At 37.6% G+C, this 18,990-nt stretch overlaps 2 protein-coding genes across 2 annotated transcripts; both read left to right on the top strand.

The window, feature by feature from the left end:
* The first annotated feature begins 954 nt into the window (after nucleotides 1-954).
* Nucleotides 955-3,299, top strand: LOC112710504 (trihelix transcription factor ENAP1). Its single transcript, XM_025762748.3, has one exon. It carries the CDS (start codon nucleotides 1,726-1,728, stop codon nucleotides 2,887-2,889), a length of 1,164 nt encoding a protein of 387 aa, XP_025618533.1. The 5' UTR covers nucleotides 955-1,725; the 3' UTR covers nucleotides 2,890-3,299.
* Nucleotides 3,300-17,029: 13,730 nt separating this feature from the next.
* On the top strand, nucleotides 17,030-18,990 carry LOC140175067 (uncharacterized). Its single transcript, XM_072201975.1, has 3 exons — nucleotides 17,030-17,717; nucleotides 18,066-18,522; nucleotides 18,591-18,990. Exons 1-3 carry the CDS (start codon nucleotides 17,030-17,032, stop codon nucleotides 18,988-18,990), a joined length of 1,545 nt encoding a protein of 514 aa, XP_072058076.1.

Raw genomic sequence — 18,990 nt, 5'->3', positions numbered from 1 at the left:
TAAAACAAGAAGAAACTTGATAAGGTAAAACAAAAAGGAAAATATGAATAAAAAAAAAGAAAAAATACAAATATACATGGAAATAAATAAAAACACACATATACTTATACACAAATAAATTGGTAGCTGATTTTAGTGTACAAATAACATTTTTGTATAGAAAAATATTTTTTCTAATGCTACATTTTTTTCTTCTTCTTCGTTTTCTTATTTCTTTCTTTCTTTTAATTAAATGAATATGAGTTCATCATTTTTCAAGTAATTTTGCAGTATTATGTGTTTTTTTCTTTTTTTTTTATTTTGTCTGTTTTTATTCTTGTTAAGACAGTAAAACAAGAAGAAACTTGAGAAGATAAAATAAAAAGAAAAACATGAATAAGAAAAAAAAGAAGAAGATGGTGATGATGATGAAAAAAAAGCAGCAGCAGAAGATGAGGAGGAGGAAAAGGAAGAGTTTTAAATTATGCAAAACTTATCAGAATAAAAATACATCTAAATATCTTCGTTTTAAACCCAAATATATTCATATTACATCTTAATTTGCTATAAATACAAAAAAATATTTTCTCTAATGTTACATTTTTTTTCCTGAATTGAACCACACCTCATCTACTTGATTAGATGCAAAAACAATAATAAATTTTGTTTTTGTTCAATTAACAATCTGAACTTGAATTGTTCATTATATTCAACAACGAGATAACTGATGATAAAGGAGAAAGAGAAAAAGAAAGGAAGAGAAGAAAATCCAATGAAAAAAGGAGGAGGAAGAAGGGGTGTTAATGAAGACGATAACGAAAAAGAAAAATAATGAAAAAGAAGAAGAAGAACGTGCAGTGATCGAAAAATCTATCAAGAAAGAGCATGAAACATATGTGCTATAAGAGAGACGTTTTAAGAATAAATAAATTTTAGAATTTATAAGACTTGTATAGCAAAAAGATTTATATGTGGAGATTAATTCATAAAATATTTATCTTTTAAAATTAGCAAAAGAAGTATACATGTAAAGTTATACTAAAAACAGTACAAATATAATTTGTCTTGCGCTTAATTAACAGTTATTCTCTTTTGACTCACCAGATTTGAATGTAATTGCTGGAATTTTATCAAAGTACTCTTTTTCTTAGGTAACTTGAAATACTAAAACGACAAGAAAGTTAAGTAGGTTGAGGGTAAATTGGGGATATCACCGGTGACCGCGGAGGCAGGTTGGAATGATAACTCAGAACTTGAGATACAAGAGTAACAAGGTCCTGGTGTTTATCATCAAACTCGTGAACTAACCCACACCAATAGTAACGGAAAAGGTCCACCAACTGAGCCGGCACACAGAAACACCAACTAGCCGGTGACGGAATTTCCTCTTTTCTCCAATCACATCCTTCCACGTCAATTCCATCTTCCTCTTCTGTCCCTCCACGTGTCCTGGACTGCCAAACCCTCATCCACGGTCACCGTCAAAATCCACCCCTTCCGTGAAACCACCCAAAAAACTTCAAAATATAATTTTCCCCAATTTCTTTTAAAAAAAATCTATTGAAAAAGGGTAAAAAAAAACGAACAAAGCACGAAAAGGCATCGATAAATTCTCTCCGGCCAAAATCAAGAAAAATAAAAAAAGGAAAATGAAAACCCTATCTTTCTCTCTCTAACCTCCTCTCTCTTTCCATCTCTACCAATCGTTACTGTGAAACCCCACGGTAGATCGGCGCCGACGAGTCAATGGACGACGACGATGAGATCCAGTCACACCCGTCTCCGGCGAGCGGATCCCCGGCGTCGTCGCCGAGGGAGAACGGCCGGATAACGGTGACGGTGGCGGCGCCGGCACCGCAGCAGCAACCGCCTCCGGCTCCTAATAGCGTGGCATTAGCGCTTCCGATTCAGCAGCAACCAGCGCCTCCCCCGAGGGGAAACGGCGGCGGTAGCGGGGGAGGAGGAGGAGGAGGGAGGGAAGATTGCTGGAGCGAGGGCGCTACGGCGGTGCTGATTGACGCGTGGGGAGAGAGGTACCTTGAACTGAGCAGGGGGAACCTGAAACAGAAACACTGGAAGGAGGTAGCGGAGATCGTGAGCGGAAGAGAGGACTACGGCAAGACACCAAAGACCGACATACAGTGCAAGAACCGGATCGACACCGTCAAGAAGAAGTACAAGCTCGAGAAGGCAAAGATCGCCACTGCCGGCGTACCTAGCAAGTGGCCTTTCTATGATCGCCTTGACCAGTTGATCGGTCCCACTGCCAAGATCCCCGGCGCCGGTAACACCCCCTCCCCGGCCACACAGAAGGTTCCGCTTGGAATTCCGGTAGGGATCCGCAGCAGCGGTAATAACAATAATCAGTTCCAAACTCTAAAGAATCAAAATCAGAACCAAAACAAGCAGGTGAAGAACCAGAAGCTCTCGTTCCGGAGGCGTCATCCTACTCATCCAGAGTCTGATTCCTCGGATAGAGACCCGCCGTCTCCGGTGTCCAGTGACAGTTTCCCGCCGGAGAATTATGAGCGGAAGAGGCCGAGGATGCAGCAGCAGAGAGAGATGGAGATGAACCCAAACGGGCCTAAAGGAAGGGAACCGGGACTAGTGACGAAGGCGAAGGGGAAGAGCTGGGGGTGTGCAGTGAGGGAATTGACTCAGGCAATTCTCAAGTTTGGGGAGGCTTACGAGCAAGCGGAGAGTTCGAAGCTTCAGCAGGTGGTGGAGATGGAGAAGCAGAGGATGAAATTCGCCAAGGATCTTGAGCTGCAGCGGATGCAGTTCTTCATGAAGACACAGTTGGAGATCTCGCAACTTAAGCTTGGTAAAAAAGGTACCAACAACAATGCAGGGAATCACCATAGCAGCAACACCAACAACCACCATAACAATAATAGTGACAGTGAGTGAGACATGACTAGGTTAATTAGGTTCTCATTGCTAGCCCCTTTTCTGTGAGTGACTGTTGTGAACAAGAATGTTTTTTTTTTTTTTTTTTCTTAGTCTCTTTTTAAGTGTAATATGTTTAGTTATTATCCCTTAGTTGTTCAGTCTAGTTAACTTAGTGGGGTTGCTGCTGAAGAACGGCATGGGAAGCAGGTGGAGGTGGTGATGAGGGGGAGGGAGGGGGAGGGAGAGGATGTCCAAAATAACCTACTGTCGGTGCAGTAAAATGTATTACTTGTCGTGTGTATTATTATTACCATTCTAAATTATCAATATCAGGGATCATATCATCCTCTATGATGGCTACTGTGAATGATAGATTGTATTGTACATACAAGATATACTAGCTGATATGGGAGATCAGTTCTTTTTGAGGTGTTTGGGTTGATTTTTTTATTATCTCCCTAACATATATTGTTTTCTCTTAGCTAGTATATAGTCTTTCCCTGCACAGTTTCGTGGTATTTTTTTTTTTTTTGTATTCTAATCTTTAAATGACATCAGAAAATAGGAATGTGATGCTGTTACAAGAATGGTTGATTGATCCTCATCTGAAAACTTCAATTAGAACAGGAGCATCTCTTGGCTTCAAACTAACTAAAAGAAAAAGTATGATTGACTTTTGAAACCAATTGATAAGCAAGAAGATAAATTATTATCATTATATGCCAAATAGAGTTGGGTGTTCCTGATCAAGTCTCCTCGAAACTAATCTTGTTAATTACTAACTTGATTTATCTTCACCTGATGCTGTGCCATGACGTGTACCAAAGTCCCTAATCTAAAAAACTGATTACTTTTCCACTTTGAGGTGACTGTCTGAGAATTTTTACAATAAATACCCACAACCGATTTCTATTGCAAATAAGAACAAAAAATATGCGTGTAGCGGTGGAGGGGAATGGCTTTTCAATGCTTGGACTTTCTGGATGCCGCTAGGTGTCAATTATATGATTCTATATCAATTACTTTCTCCTTGAAGCCCTCGCTCCTAGTTTTCATTGCACAAATAGTCCTCTCTTTTCTCTTTTTTGATAAATATTGAATTGGCTTAAATCTACGGCTGGTAACATGTGGTTAATTTTTTTGGACATTGAATAAAAATTGGTGTAATTTTTTAATATTAGAAGTTATGATATTTTATAAAATTTTGGGGCCATAGAATTTGTAGAGTACGAATTGTTAAATCAATTTTTTTTTTAAATTTATAAGGAAAAGTATATGAAACCAAAAAGTTACCGGCCAAAAACTAAATAAAATCACATTAATTTATATTAATAATTAACTAATTTTAAATTTTTTAAATTCAAAATTTAAAACTTAATTAAAACTTAATTAAAACTATAAAAACCTTCCACTTCTCTCTTATATTAACCTACTCACCTTCAACAATCACACACACAAATTCCTCTCTCTCTCAGGCTCTATCTGCCTCCTCATCGGAACCCACTCTTCTGTAACGGAGTATGTGTTGTAAGGTGCCAGTTATCATCTCGTCCAAATCTCTACCACAGAGGCTATAGAACTTGCTGCCAGCAATGCAACTGTGTGCCTCCGAGCACCGCCAGCAACCAAGAATAATGCTAAAATTTTCTTTTTTTCGTTTCTGTTTTTTTTGTTGTTTTTTTTTTTTATTTTTTTTAACTGGACTAAACAAAAGAAGAAGTATAAGAGATGAAGGGAGGTGGACGGATAGAGGAGGAGGGGCTCTCGGTTGGAGTGGGAATTTGGTTTCGGATGTGGTTTTGAAAAGATGAATGGGTGGTTGAAGAGAAGGGTGTTGACTGCAAATTACACACTTTATCTTAGTCAAAAGAAATTTTTAAACAATTACATAAATAAAAAAATATTCATTTAATATAAAAAAACATCCTAATACTTAACAAAAGAAATATCCAGTTATAATTTAAAAAAAATTATGAAATTTTAAAGAAATGGAGACATTCACATTTGTAATACAAAAAAATTCGAAAAATATATAAAAGAACATTCATTTAGTATGAAAAAGAAACATTCTGATACTTAGCAGAAGAAACATTTATATATATTAACTTGTAGAGATTTTGGATTCACCCAAACGTATTTGGCTGATTTTTTGCTAATACCCTTTTGGTTTGTAGAGTGCGAATTATCAAATCAATTTTTTTTAAATTTATAAAGACAATATACAGATTGCGTATTGTATTATTTTAATATTAAATTATAATATACAGTTTGCGTATTGTAAATACACAGATTGTGTATTGTCAGTGCAATATGTGATCTGCGTATTGTACTTGCATAGAACAGCACCCAAAAATATTGTAAAATTCTATTTTTTGTAACATTAACGTAAAACTATCTTCACTCTTCCATATTAAAATAAAAAATCCGTAACATGTCCTCTATAAGGGTGTGCATGGTCCAACCCGATTCGAAGATTTGGTCCAGTCTCAAACATTTTAGAAACTAATTTGGTGTGATTTCACCGGGTCTAGAATCGAGTTAGGGTCTCAAAAATAGACCCGGTCATTATTTCAGGTCGGGTCCGGACTATAACTCGGGTCATCCGAATTTGGTCCGGTACTCTGGTCATCATACACAATTAATATTTTGTGTTATTAGTGATGGATGATGGTTATTTTTATGTGGAATTTAAGTATTGTAAACTTTAATATTTTGTGTTATTAGTCATTATAAGACTATAAGTTAATATTTTATGTTTAAAATGTATAAGACTAACTAGACTAATATATAATATTGTGTTATTTGTATTGATTTAAATATTTGGTGTTATTAGACAATATTAGTATTGATTGTGGTTATACTTTAATTTTAGAAAATGGTTGGTTCTTGTTATATTTTTCTAAATGAATTTTACTATGTCAAATAATAGTTGGAGTTTTGAAAATTTGGATATTTTCACATGCTAGGTTACAAGAAGGTAATGTTAACGGCCCAGTTTTTACCCGGTTTTTACCCAGTATAATCGTGGCCCGAAAGTGTGTAGGTTTCATCGAGTCTAGGGTCGGGTTCGGGTCTAACAAATAGGTCTGATATATATTTCGGGTCAGGTCTGGGTCACATCAAACCCGGTTTCACCCGACCCATGAACACACGTAGCCCTCTATTCATGGATACCCAATTCAAGCCAATTGAATAGAGTCATCAATTCGATCTGCAGCGGTGCGGATAAGATTTTTGTTGCGAGTCGGGTAGGGTACGAGTTAAGTCTCAACTCTACGCGATGAACCCATACTTTATATATGTATATGTTATATACTTATATAAAAATATGTTTTAAGTGGATGTTGAACCAAAGACCTCTCACTAAATATAAAAGATCTTTAGTCATTAAGAAAAAATCAATTGATAATTTAATACTCTTTTTTTTTTACATAAAAGTCAATGCTATTTTAAATTATCATCAAGTTATATAATAATTGCATCTTTTTAGTAATCCGTGGGTAGGGTCGGGTATCCGCCGGTTAAGAATGGATAGGATTAGGGTTGGAATATTTTCTAGAGTTAGGGTTGGATCCAAACCTTATCCTACCCATTGCCACCCCTACTTAAATCCATACCACAAGCAAGTAGTACATAAAGCAAACAAAACTGGTAACATACATGTAGAAGTCGGGTTAAATGTTAATCCATAAACTGTTGAATTAAAAGATGTTAGGTCAACGAGATTATGCCCAGATGACAGAAAAGCAGAAAGAAACCTAATTGGATGGGGGACTACGTTATGGGTTAATAAGAATAGAATACTGGATCTTTATTTCCTTGCCAACATAGCTAGTTAGTTACGGAAAAAGGGATAAAGAGAGGATAACAATTCTGTTTTGGACAAAGAAGATATTAGTGAGATTATTCTCAAAGCAGTGTGCTTCTCACTCGAATAGGAGCAATACTTTCTGCAATTCCATTTTTCATTACATAATTCAATAATTCATACATTTATTAATACAAATCATACTAGTTTAATTCTACTATTTGGTACTCTCGTCGAGAGGATGACAAATCCCAATAATTCAACTGCCCAAGATGAAATTGCAGCTCTTCAACATGGTCAAGTAGAAATTTTCAGTCAAATTAGAGCTACCAACACACGTTTGGATGGAATTGAGATTTCCCCTACACAAGATCCAAGGTTTACTGAAGAATGTCTTGAGGAAGACGGACTTTCTTCACACGGATCCAGAATTCATTGGAATAATGGGTCACCTCAGCTATTGACTCGTCCTTTTAAGATCGACCTGCCACTTTTCGATGATGAGAAGATGGAAGACTGGGTGTAAAGCTAAGGAGTACTTCAAATGGTATCAGTTTCTGTCGATATGAGGGTGTGTATGTTTTCTTTTCATCTCACTAGTCCAGTTTATTCTTGGTACCCTGAGTAGTCAATAACAACATTAAACATACTTGGGAATCCTTCCTGGATGCACTGGTGGATCGGTTTAGACAAAGCCAGTTTTATAACCAAAAGACAACTCTTAAGGAACTGAAATAGAGCAATAGTGTGGCTAAATACTAAAGCCAATTCGAAGACTAGTCAATAGTGTTCAAAGCCAACTCTTAATAGGTGAATCAGGTCACTGGTTTAACGAATACTGTTAATCTCCTTGTTTGTAGATAGTTTACAGGATTATTTGAAGTGTGAATTATTGCTTACCAGACCTAACTTTTACGTCACAGCCGTGTCCTTGGCTAGGCTCCATGAATAAAAATATGCAACAAATTCGAATCATAAATGAAATACAAATATGAATCCAAATTATACTTCAAGTACCTCTCCGAATTCACTTACTACCAATAAGACATAATCACCCAAATTTAATTTCAACCCCACTCCTTTCTCCGATACATCTATCTCTAACCACTTAACAAATATCCCTCATAATTCACGCATTAAGAAATTACCAGCCTCAGGAATTAAACTAAAAAGAGAGAAGAGATTGTGTTAATACTACAAAGAGAAGTGGACAGATGCAAGAGCACTTGTTACTTACTTATTGGAGAGGAAGAAATGCAGGAATTGCTAAAGGAATCAAAATCAAAAGTGGTACAAAATTTGCTTGTGGACAACCTAGTGGAGGTGGAATTGCGTCAACCGAAACTCAGCTTTAAGCTATGGTGGGTCGATATCAACCCGCAACTTTCAAGTTCAAAGGAATGTACCCTGGACAACCTGTTATGTTTTTTATTGATGGAGGAAGCTCTCACAATTTTGTTAAAGCTAGTGTGGCTGAGAAATTGAACTTTCCAATGACAAAAACCACTCCATTGCAGGTTTTAGTGGGAAATAGAGACACTATTAGCTGTAAAGCAATTTGTGAGGAAGTTCCCTTGGTTATGCAAGGTTAATAGTTTGCTGTCAGCACTTTTGTACTGGAATTATAAAGGGCTAAAAATTGTGCTTGGGGTCTAATGACTGATGTGTTTAGGGTATGTATCTACGCATTACAGACTGCTTACTATGGAATTTATTGTTGATAGTATTGCAGTAAAGCTACAAGTTGAAAGGTTACTACACTCCAAAGCTATAAGCAATAAAATAATGTAAAAAATGGTAACAGCTGAAGTAATCACGACTTTATATCATCTAAGGCTGCTAGATGCCACCGAGGATGAGAGAGAGACTCCGGTTTCAACCAACTTTCAGTCAGTATTGGAGGATTATAGAGCAGTGTTTAATACACCACCAGGTTACCACCCCATCGTAATATTGAGCACCAAATTTAGCTCATACTGGGTTCCCAACCAATAAGCGTTCAACCTTATAAGGACCTTCACTTCTAAAAGGAAGAGATAGAATGACTCATCACATAAATGTTAAAGGCTAGTGTAATTCGAGATAGTCAAAGTACCTTTTCAAGCCTCATCCTGTTAGTAAAGAAGAAAGATAGCAGCCTAGAGGTTTTATGTTGATTGTAGGGCCCTCAACACCATTATGGTGGAAGATAAATTCCCTATTCCTACGAAAAAGGATATTTTGGATGAGTTATTTAGTGTTGAATTTTTCTCTAAGATCGACCTACTTGTTCTGACTATCATCAAAATTTGAACTAATGATGTTGTTATTCCTATGATGGCTTTTCAGACTCACCAAGGTCCCTATGATTTTGTAGGATGTCTTTCGGCCTCACCAATGCGCCCTTCACATTTCATGCTACTATGAATAAGGTATTTCAACCTTATTTATAGAAGTTCATTGTTGTTCTTTTTATGACATTTTGGTATACAACAAGACACGGGAGGAGTATCTTAGACACTTGACACCGTAACTACATTGGACCAATATCACTCATTTGCGAAGAGGTCCAAATGCCTCTTTGGGCAGTGAAAAGTGGAATAACTTGGCCATAACGTTGGGTATGACGGGATAAAAGTGGATCAGTCCAAAATTACCTCTATTCAAGGTTGGCCAAAACTAACTGATCTTAAACAACTACGAAATTTTTTAGATCTTACTAGATATTATCAAAAGTTTGTTGCAAAATATGCCCATATTACTCACCCCTCACCGAGTTACTTAAGAAGAACACCTTTAATTGGGGATTGGAAGAGAATAAGTCCTTTTTAGAACTCAAGGAAGCAATGACTCACACATATGTGTTAACACTGCCAAAATTTCTAAACCCTTTTGTGTTGAGACTGATGCATCTCATATGGGGGTAGGAGCTTTACTTTCACAAGAAGGACATCCCCTTGCTTACTTTAGCAAGAAGCTTAACAAGAGAATGACCATGACATCGACTTCCATGCAGAAACTATATACCATCACTCAAGCTGTTGCTAAATGGCATCACTACCTTCTAGAAAAACACTTTATCAGTAAGACAAATCATTAGGGCCTCAAAGAGTTGATTATGACACAGGTGGTTTTAATTTTGGAATAGCAATATTAATTGATGAAGGCAATGGGGTATGACTTTGAGATACAATATTGACTAAAGAGACTAATTAAGTAGTCGATACTTTATCTCTCCACTTGGATACAATGCCATCGGTGGAGTATAGGGCTTTATCTATGATGCAAAATTCTTTGATTCAAATACTCAAGGTTGCTAATTTGCATTGTAAGAAGATGCTGCACTTAAATTAGCAGCTACAAGAAGAAAAATTGGGGCCGGATTACATGGCTAATGATGGTACTTTGATGTTCTAAGGCTGGGTTGGATACCAGACTATCAATGAATTTGGGAGACCTTGATATATGAGTTCCATTCCTCTGTGAGAGGCGGATACAGAAGGATACTCAAAACTTACAAATTCTTAAGTGATTTATTTTTATGGCCCCGAATAAGAGCGGATGTGCACAAGTTTGCGGAATAGTATAGTAATTATCAGGTCACCAAATATATTCCTGCTAAGCTTCAAGGGTTACTTCAACCGTTACCTATTCCTCTCAAATCGTGGGATGAGATTTCAATTGATTTTGTTGTGCAACTTTCAAAATCAGCTGGTTTTAATGCTATACTAGTGGTAGTGGACAGGTTCAGCAAAATGGAACACTTCACCCCCATTGAAACCAGGTTTTACAACAAAGAAAGCAGCCAGGGAGTTCACTAATTTAGTAGTGAAACTACACAGATACCCTACTGCTATGGTTTTGGATCGAGACCTAATATTCATGAGCATGTTTTGGAGAAATTTGTTTGAACTCAATGGCACTAAACTCCATTTTAGCACCACCTACCACCCACAGAGTGATGGCCAAACAGAAGTGATAAACAGAACTTTGGGGCAATATCTGAGAGTGTTTACTCATTCTTATCCTACCCTTTAGGCATCCTATTTGTCAAGGATTGAATTCTGTTATAACGGATCCTATCACTTAGTTTTCGACATGTTGCCTCACGAAGCTCTCTATGGCTATGCTATGCGGTCACTACCCGGCTGCATCCCCAGCTCTACCCCAGTTATGAAGGTGAATGAAGTGTTAAGGGTTTGGGATGTTGTAGATTGAGAAATTCATTTCTCTCTATAACGGGTTGAGGAAAAAATGTGAAAGCAAGCTGACTGTCATTGGTGAAAGAAAGAATTTCAGATTGGGGATTGGGTACTCTTAAAGATTAAGCCCTATCGACAGCGTTCGCTCACCAAGACTACACATACCAAGCTCCTCAAGCGATTTTATGGACCCTTCCAAATTACACAAAAAAGGAAAAATAGTCTACCGTTTGGATTTACCCTCCTCATGCACGTTGCACCCTGTGTTTCATGTGTTGGTGCTAAAGTATTTCAAGGGCTCTTCACCATAAACACCACCGTCACTCCCTGACCTTCCTTCATCGTTGCATTCAAGCTTTTGGCAAACTTTAGAAGATGCTGTATCACCACTCGGAATGTCCATCACACCCAGATCCTTGTTGTTGGGAAGGTGCTCCTCGCAAAGAGATAACTTGGAAAGACATTGAGGTGTTTCACAGGTTGTTCCCCGAATCTGACCTTAAGGACAGGGTCATTATTCAAGGTGGGATAATTGATATCATACATATAGAAATTGGGCTAGATGGTAATCCATCAACTGCTGATTAAAAGGCGTTGGGCCAGCAAAAATTGAGCCTAGAGCACAGAGAAGTCGGAATAAGCCTAATTGCATGGGGGACTACGTTATGGGTTAATAGCAACAGAGCACTAGATCTTTCATTTCCTCCTGACATAGCTAGTTAGTTACAAAAAAAGAGATATATAAGGAGTATAGCAATTCTGTTTTGGTTAGAGAAGATAATAATGAGATTATTCTCAAAAGAGTGTGCTTCTCACTCGAATAGGAGCAATACTTTCTATAATTGTAGTTTCCATTACACAATTCAATAATTCACACATTCATATATTCATCAATACAAATCATAGTAGTTTAATTCTACCAGAAACCCACCCATTGAGTAGCAAAACTTGGATAGAAAATCCAATGTGATAAAATCATGAAAGAAGAAAAAAATATTATACTAACCCAATAACCCAACCTGAAGGAAGCACACATCAATACCATCTAAGCAATAGACCTATGTCGCTTATCTGACAAAGACCACAACTAATACGTTGGTTCATCTTTTTAGCCATAAAAAAAGCCGAAGACAACTTATTATTAAGAATAACCTTGTTACAGAGGTCCAATATTGACAACGAGATAACAAAAATAAAAAGATAAAACGCAATGATCCACAACCTTTTCTTCTCCCCACCAAATAGGGTACCAAGCCAAGAATTAAGCAATAAGCACTCTTGTATATCTCATTAAGGAGTACCCAGAGATCCTAGGGGTGGCAGTGGAGTAGGTAGATGCGAGTTTTTGTCCTATCCGACCTTGTCCCACCCTTTTTTGACTTAGACACTACTCGCTCTAACACTACCCACGAGTAGTAAAATATTGTACCCTAACTCGTTTCCACAAGTATCCCTTACCCACCCTTGTATTAATTAAATAACACTTTAAAATTTACATATTCTATATATAAATTAAAATAAAAATATAAAATTCATTATTCATGCAATGTCAAATAATATGAAATTAAAAAAATAATGTCTGATTACTAAACAAATTTAACATCATAATAAAAAAAATTAAAATATTAAATATAAATGAATCTTCAATCTATTATTCTTGGTCACTTTCTAACTCTTCATCATCACTAAAAGTTTGAAAGTCAAGATTTAAACATGAAAATCAAATAAGATAGCAATTAACAAATTAATTAGTATTATGTAAAAAATTAATATAAATATAGATTAAATAATATATGTGTGTCTTTAGTCCCCAAAGTTGCTCATAACTAACTTTAGCCACACACCAAAGCTTCAATTATGTTTTCTTTGAGCTCTGCACAATGAGAAGAAATTATATGACCACTTGTACTAAAAGCATATTCAGAAGCAACGGTAGATACTAGAATAACATATATATCCTTGGCTATCTTTGCAAGAACTTTAAATCTAATCTTGTTGTTCTTCTACCATTTTAAAACACTAACGTTTGAATCATTTAGAGATTGAATTTCCTCCTCAAGATAATGATCAAACTCAACATTTACATATGAACTCCTCTTCATTTTTTTTCTTTTAAGATACACCATATAATTATCACCACCAAATATGCCTATATTTTTACTTTCATCAACTTCTTTTGTACCAACATGTGACATTTTTAGAACTCATTCTTTGATTGTACGTATTAATTAACTCATTAAATAGCAGTTACAGAGCAAATATATTCATCATGGTTCCTGTTTCCTAACAATAGCTTCCTAACATAAGTCGCAGTTACAGAGTAAATGATAGACTAGCAAATATATGTAAATTGCAACGCGAATTCTAATTCATGATGAAAATAAGATTCAGTTGCGCAAACAACATCATATCAAGATTCACAAATTCACTCGCAAATTCACTCAGAAATTCACAGCAAGATTCAATTCATGCATAAATTCACAAATTTACTCACAAATTCATAACAAGATATAAAATACTAACAAATTCACAACTTCACCAAGTGCAAATTCACTCATTCACAATGTGTGAGAGAGAGGGGGGATTTACCTGAAGACAACCACGCATGGACTCTGGTGACGGAATCACAGGAAGCTGCGATGGCGACGGCCGGGTTCACAACGACAAGTTTCCAAACAAATAGAGAAGAACTTACAGCGATGAAGTGCGCGTAGAGGAAAGGGACTCTGGTGACGGAATCACAAGAAGCTGCGATGGCGACGTCAGGTTCACAACGACAAGTTTTCAAACAAATAGAGAAGAACTTACAGCGATGAAGTGCAGATTCACAATGTGTGTATGTGTGTGTGTGTGTGTGTGTGTGTGTGAGAGAGAGAGAGAGAGAGAGAGAGAGAGAGAGAGAGAGAGAGAGAGACTTACTTGCAGATGATGGCTTGGTGGCTGACTCGGAGAAAAATAGCAATGCAGTTAGAGGAAAGGAGCAACGATGACGGAAAAAAAGGAAGTTGCGATGACAATGGGCTCACCACGGAAGCGACCGGAGCAAAGACACATTGCAGACAACGATAAATTTATCGGACGGTGGGTTTCTCAATGAGGGTTGAGTTGTGAAGAAGAAGACCCTGAGAGCTTTGGGAGGCAGTGATTTGAGGTAGGGGTGCAAGTGACAAACCCTGAAATCCTAAAAATAGTTAAATATTTTTTAAATTTATTAATTTTTATATATTTTATATCATATTATATAATATATACTCTGGGGCGGGTCGAATACCTACGGGTTCAGCTACTCCTACCACCCTTAATACATCTTCATTCCACCAAAAGTTCAAATACGTGCACTAAACCTTCCACGATAATGGACAACTAGGGGTGGGAATGGGGCGGGTAGGGGTAGGTTTTGTCCCTAGCCAACCCCGCCTCGACTTATAATAACCTGTATAGAACCTATCCCACTCCTACCCGCGTGTAGTAAAAAATTGAATCTTAACCCATTCTCGTGGTACCTACCCTGCCCCTATAATTATTAATCTAATAAATAAAATTAAATTTCAAAATTTATATAACCATCATCATATATATAACATAAATTAAAGTAAAAATTTAAATATGATACAATATTATTAATTATTTTACTAATTATTTTATATATATTATATATATTAGGGTGGATAGGACAGATATTACCTAAACTTGACCTGTCCCCTCCCTCCAAGACCACGCCCTACAAAAAATTCACCCCAAACAAGTAGGGACAGGATGGGTACCTGCGAATTTGAGTAATGTTATTATTCTTATAGATAAGGGAAGAATAAATTCAAAACAACGAATACATAAAACACATGTGGAATCCAAGAGCCTCTCTCTTGGTTGTTTTGCTTTTTGACTATGGGAACAGAGAACTTTTAAAGAAGTCCTTCTTTTTGTTGTTATTTTATATGAATAAGTATTAGTTCTTTGTTGAAAAAGATTCTTTATTATTTAAAAATCCTACTAATTTGATTATTTATTAAGTAATATTTATCTATTAAGGTAATGTTTTAAATAGTCTCTAAAATTTTCAACTTGAGTCAATTAAGTCCCTCACTTTTTAAAATGACCAAATTAACATTTTAATCGCGAAAACATGAATCCACATTAGTCCAAAACTCACCAGCCATTTTAATATTATTGATATGTGCTCTTAAGTGCAGTACGTTGATGTAGACAAATAATGAGTTCAACTCAAATTAGTATACAAAATTTGTTTAAAAAACTCAAATTAATCCATTCTCAATTATCTTCATTTGTTTTGGTATGTTCATCGTCTCCTCTTTTCTACTATTCATTGTCTCTTCTCTAAAACTCGTCTTATTTGCTCTTCTACGTGATGTATGATGGGTGATGGTGATAGAAATTAAATTAAAAAAAAAACATAAACAAAAACAACTCTAGTTAAAAAGATTATAGTTTGGCAATTAAAAGTTGGATGAAAGAAAAAACCATTAATCATAACTTGTATATTAAATTTAAATTATATATAATGTAGGTCATAAAACTTCAATAAGGATTCAACTTAAACTACAAAAAGACTTCATTAACATTTAAAAAAAATAACTAGAATGAAATCTTATTAACTAAGAACAATTTTAGTAACATAAAAGAAGAAGATAATTACATAAAAATGCAATGGTAGGAACATAGAACCATTGCTGTTGATAGAGCTATACTAAATATAATATTTTGACCGAAGTTTAACAAAGTAAAACTGCATTGTGCTTTTAGAGTAGCATCCTCGTACTCTGGATAACAACAACAAAAAGAGAATAGTTTTAATTGTTAGCGAGAAAGAAAGAATGATGAAATTTAGGGTATTTATTTTAGAATTATTGTGTTGTACCTGAAATTTACGTGGGATTATTGATGTTCCTCTTCTTCTTCACTGCTACATTATTTGAAGAAGAGAGACTGAAAGATGATAAATATTGAATTTTTTGTAAGGGTAGTGCTAGGTAGCCAAAGAGTAATTACAATATAGAAATGTTATGAAAAAATTCTCATTCTCTTGATAAGCAAGTGATATACACCTCCTTATTATCCACTCTCCTTATCATTCACATTTATTCTGCGTGGTTAGAGTCATTAATGTTTTTTTCTAAAATTAGTTTCAGTTTCTCTCAAATCAAATCCCTAACATCCCTCAATCACATTATTACTCATTAAAATGCAATTCTTCTACAGAAATTATGGAGGTTAAATTAAAAAATTTTAACAACTTTTACTATACAACTCATATTTTACATATAGACTAGGGCAATTTACGCAAATAAAATGAAGGAGCAAAACATTTACGCAAATACAACATTGGCAATTTCCAGACGCAAATACAATAAACACAACTATATATAATCCGCTACACCCTGTAGCAAAACACAATTGCACGTAATCCGCTACAGGGTATCGCGGATTACGTTAAGGGCTGAGTTACTCATAAACCGCTACACCATGTAGCGGTTTATGGCCAAATGGCACTACACTCATAATCTGCTACACACTCTAGCGGATTATGAACAATGTGGATTGATCGGAAGATGCCTATATATACCCAACAAGTTGTGTAGAGTGTCATTCTCATTCGTTCTTAACTTGAGGAATGGAGAGTGAAGAGAGCTTTTTGGTGTTAGTGCATCATGTTGGAAAAATAAAAAAGAGTAAGAGGCACGGTGTGAAGTTTATAGACAGAGAATCGTTGAGTATTTTTGTCAGGTCGTCTGATACACTGTTGGATCTGAAGAGTAGTATACTGCAGAAGTTGGCCGCGGGTGGCACAAAGTGGGTGAAGAAGCTATTCTACAAGATCCCTATTGCGGTTGTGTCAACCGGCGTGCAATACGAAACGTTCGTGTTACGAACAGATGAAGATATGCAGGTGTTGTTTCATTGTCGTCGGAGTTTTCCGAAAGTGAGGATACATGAGTTTTTGCAAAGCTGGAACATGGGATCGATAGTTCTGGTGCATCCGCTCCAAACCCCCCAGTCCACCACGATGGGGGGTGTCTCCACCTCGATGCCCGTCGTTGCACCTGAGTGATTGTTGGAGTATCGGCCAGCCGGTCTAGTTGGGGCATTCACCTCAACTCATCCATCTCCAGATGTAGGACATGAGGGAGAATCAACTCGGGTGGAAAATGCTATGCAAGAGGATGATTTCGATGAAGAGCCTGCTGACATTGGAGGGGACAGCAAGGATGAAATTGCGACAAACCCAGCAAGATGTCAACCGCCGTCAAGTGTTGGCACACATGAGCAACCTGCACATTATTTTACCCTGGATCTGGGAGCCATCAGCCAACTGATGGATTCAGCACCAACCTTTGGGGGTCGAGGCTTGCACGAGAAAAATTCTGTAACTGAATTTCAAGTTGGTCAATCTTTTCATAGTAAGGAGGAAGTTGTGCTTACTGTAAAGGATTACAGCATTCGGCGCGGAGTTGAGTATAGAGTGATGGAGTCAGATCATTTTAAGTACCATGGGAGATGCAATGAGTTTGGGAAGGGTTGCACATGGATGATTCGCATCAGCCTTCGAGCACGAAAGGGAACCTGGGAGGTTCGGCGGTACAACGGACCCCACACATGCTTGGCTACATCAATATCCAGTGACCACCGACAACTAGATTATCACGTGATCTGTGCGAAGATATTTTCTCTGGTTCGAGCCAATGCGGCGGTATCGATAAAAGTGTTGCAAGAAGCTACCGAAGGAACGTACGGGTTCAAGCCAAGTTACAGGAAGATGTGGTTAGTAAAACAGAAGGCGGTAGCACAGATATACGGGGACTGGGAAGAGTCCTACGCCGAGCTACCTCGTTGGATCCTTGGTGTGTAGTCCACCATGGATGGGACGGTTACGTTGTTGAAGACATCTCCGGTTCGCGTGGGTGATGACGTGGATGGCTCAACCGTGTACTTTCATAGTCTTTTCTAGACATTTCCTCCTTATGTTGAAGATTTCTGACATTGCAAGCCATTGGTAAGCATAGACGATACTCATCTGTATGGCAAGTATGGAGGGACTTTGGTCCTGGCCATCGCTCAAGATGGGAACTCCAACATCTTGCATATTGCTTTCAGTCTCGTGGAGGGGAAAAATGCCGAGTCTTGGTCTTTCTTCCTGACCAACCTGCGGCAACATGTGACTCCGTAACAAGGGATACTGGTCATTTCAGATAGGTACAATGGCATCAAGGCTGCACTAGAGAACCCGAATAGTGGGTGGTTACCCCCGCTTGCGTACCAAGCATTTTGTATTCGGCATGTTGCAACTAACTTCGCACTCAGTTTCAAGGGCACGGATGCAAAGCGTTTACTTGTGAACACTGCTTATGCGAAGACTGAGGAAGACTTTCACTATTGGTTTGATATAATGCGGACTGAGAATCCGGCAATGTGTGATTGGGCGAACAGAATAGAATACGATAAGTGGACTCAGCACCAGGATGGTGGCAGACGGTTCGGTCCCATGACGACCAATATATCTGAGTGTGTTAATTCTATTCTTAAGGGTACACAGAATCTTCCAGTTACCGCCCTAGTCAAGTCCACAGATGGTCGGCTAGCGGAGTTGTTTGTGATTTGTGGTCAGACGGCAGAGGCTCAATTGGCCAGCGGTGCCAAGTTCTGCAAGTCTTTTATGAAGGCATGGAACACAACTTGAAAGACTCCAAATGTTTCACTGTCCCCCTGTTCGATAGACACCAATCTGAGTACACCGTTGCCGAGACGACGCCCACCAGGGGCTTTTCACTTGGGACGTACCGAGTTTCCCTCCAGCACTGTACATGCGACTGTGGATACTTTCAAGCTCTCCATTACCCATGTTGCCATGCGATTGCATGTTGTGCCCAGTCACGGCTTGACTGGTCTATCTATGTTGACGAGGTCTACACCATGCAGAAGGTGTTCAGGGTGTACCAGATGGGTTTCGTGACACCAATACCGGAGGGACTTTGGCCACCTTATGATGGTCCGACCGTTATTCCGGACCCCAGCTTGAGGCATTGTCATGATGGCCGATCAAGGTCTACCAGAATCCGGAACAACATGGATGAGGCCGACCCTAACCGACCCAAGCGGTGCGGGCTATGCAGATAG

The sequence above is a fragment of the Arachis hypogaea genome, chromosome 9, assembly GCF_003086295.3.
Source record: "Arachis hypogaea cultivar Tifrunner chromosome 9, arahy.Tifrunner.gnm2.J5K5, whole genome shotgun sequence".
NCBI lineage: Eukaryota > Viridiplantae > Streptophyta > Magnoliopsida > Fabales > Fabaceae > Arachis > Arachis hypogaea.
Note: the sequence above shows the minus strand (reverse complement) of the source record. Positions and strands in the feature narration are given on the sequence as shown.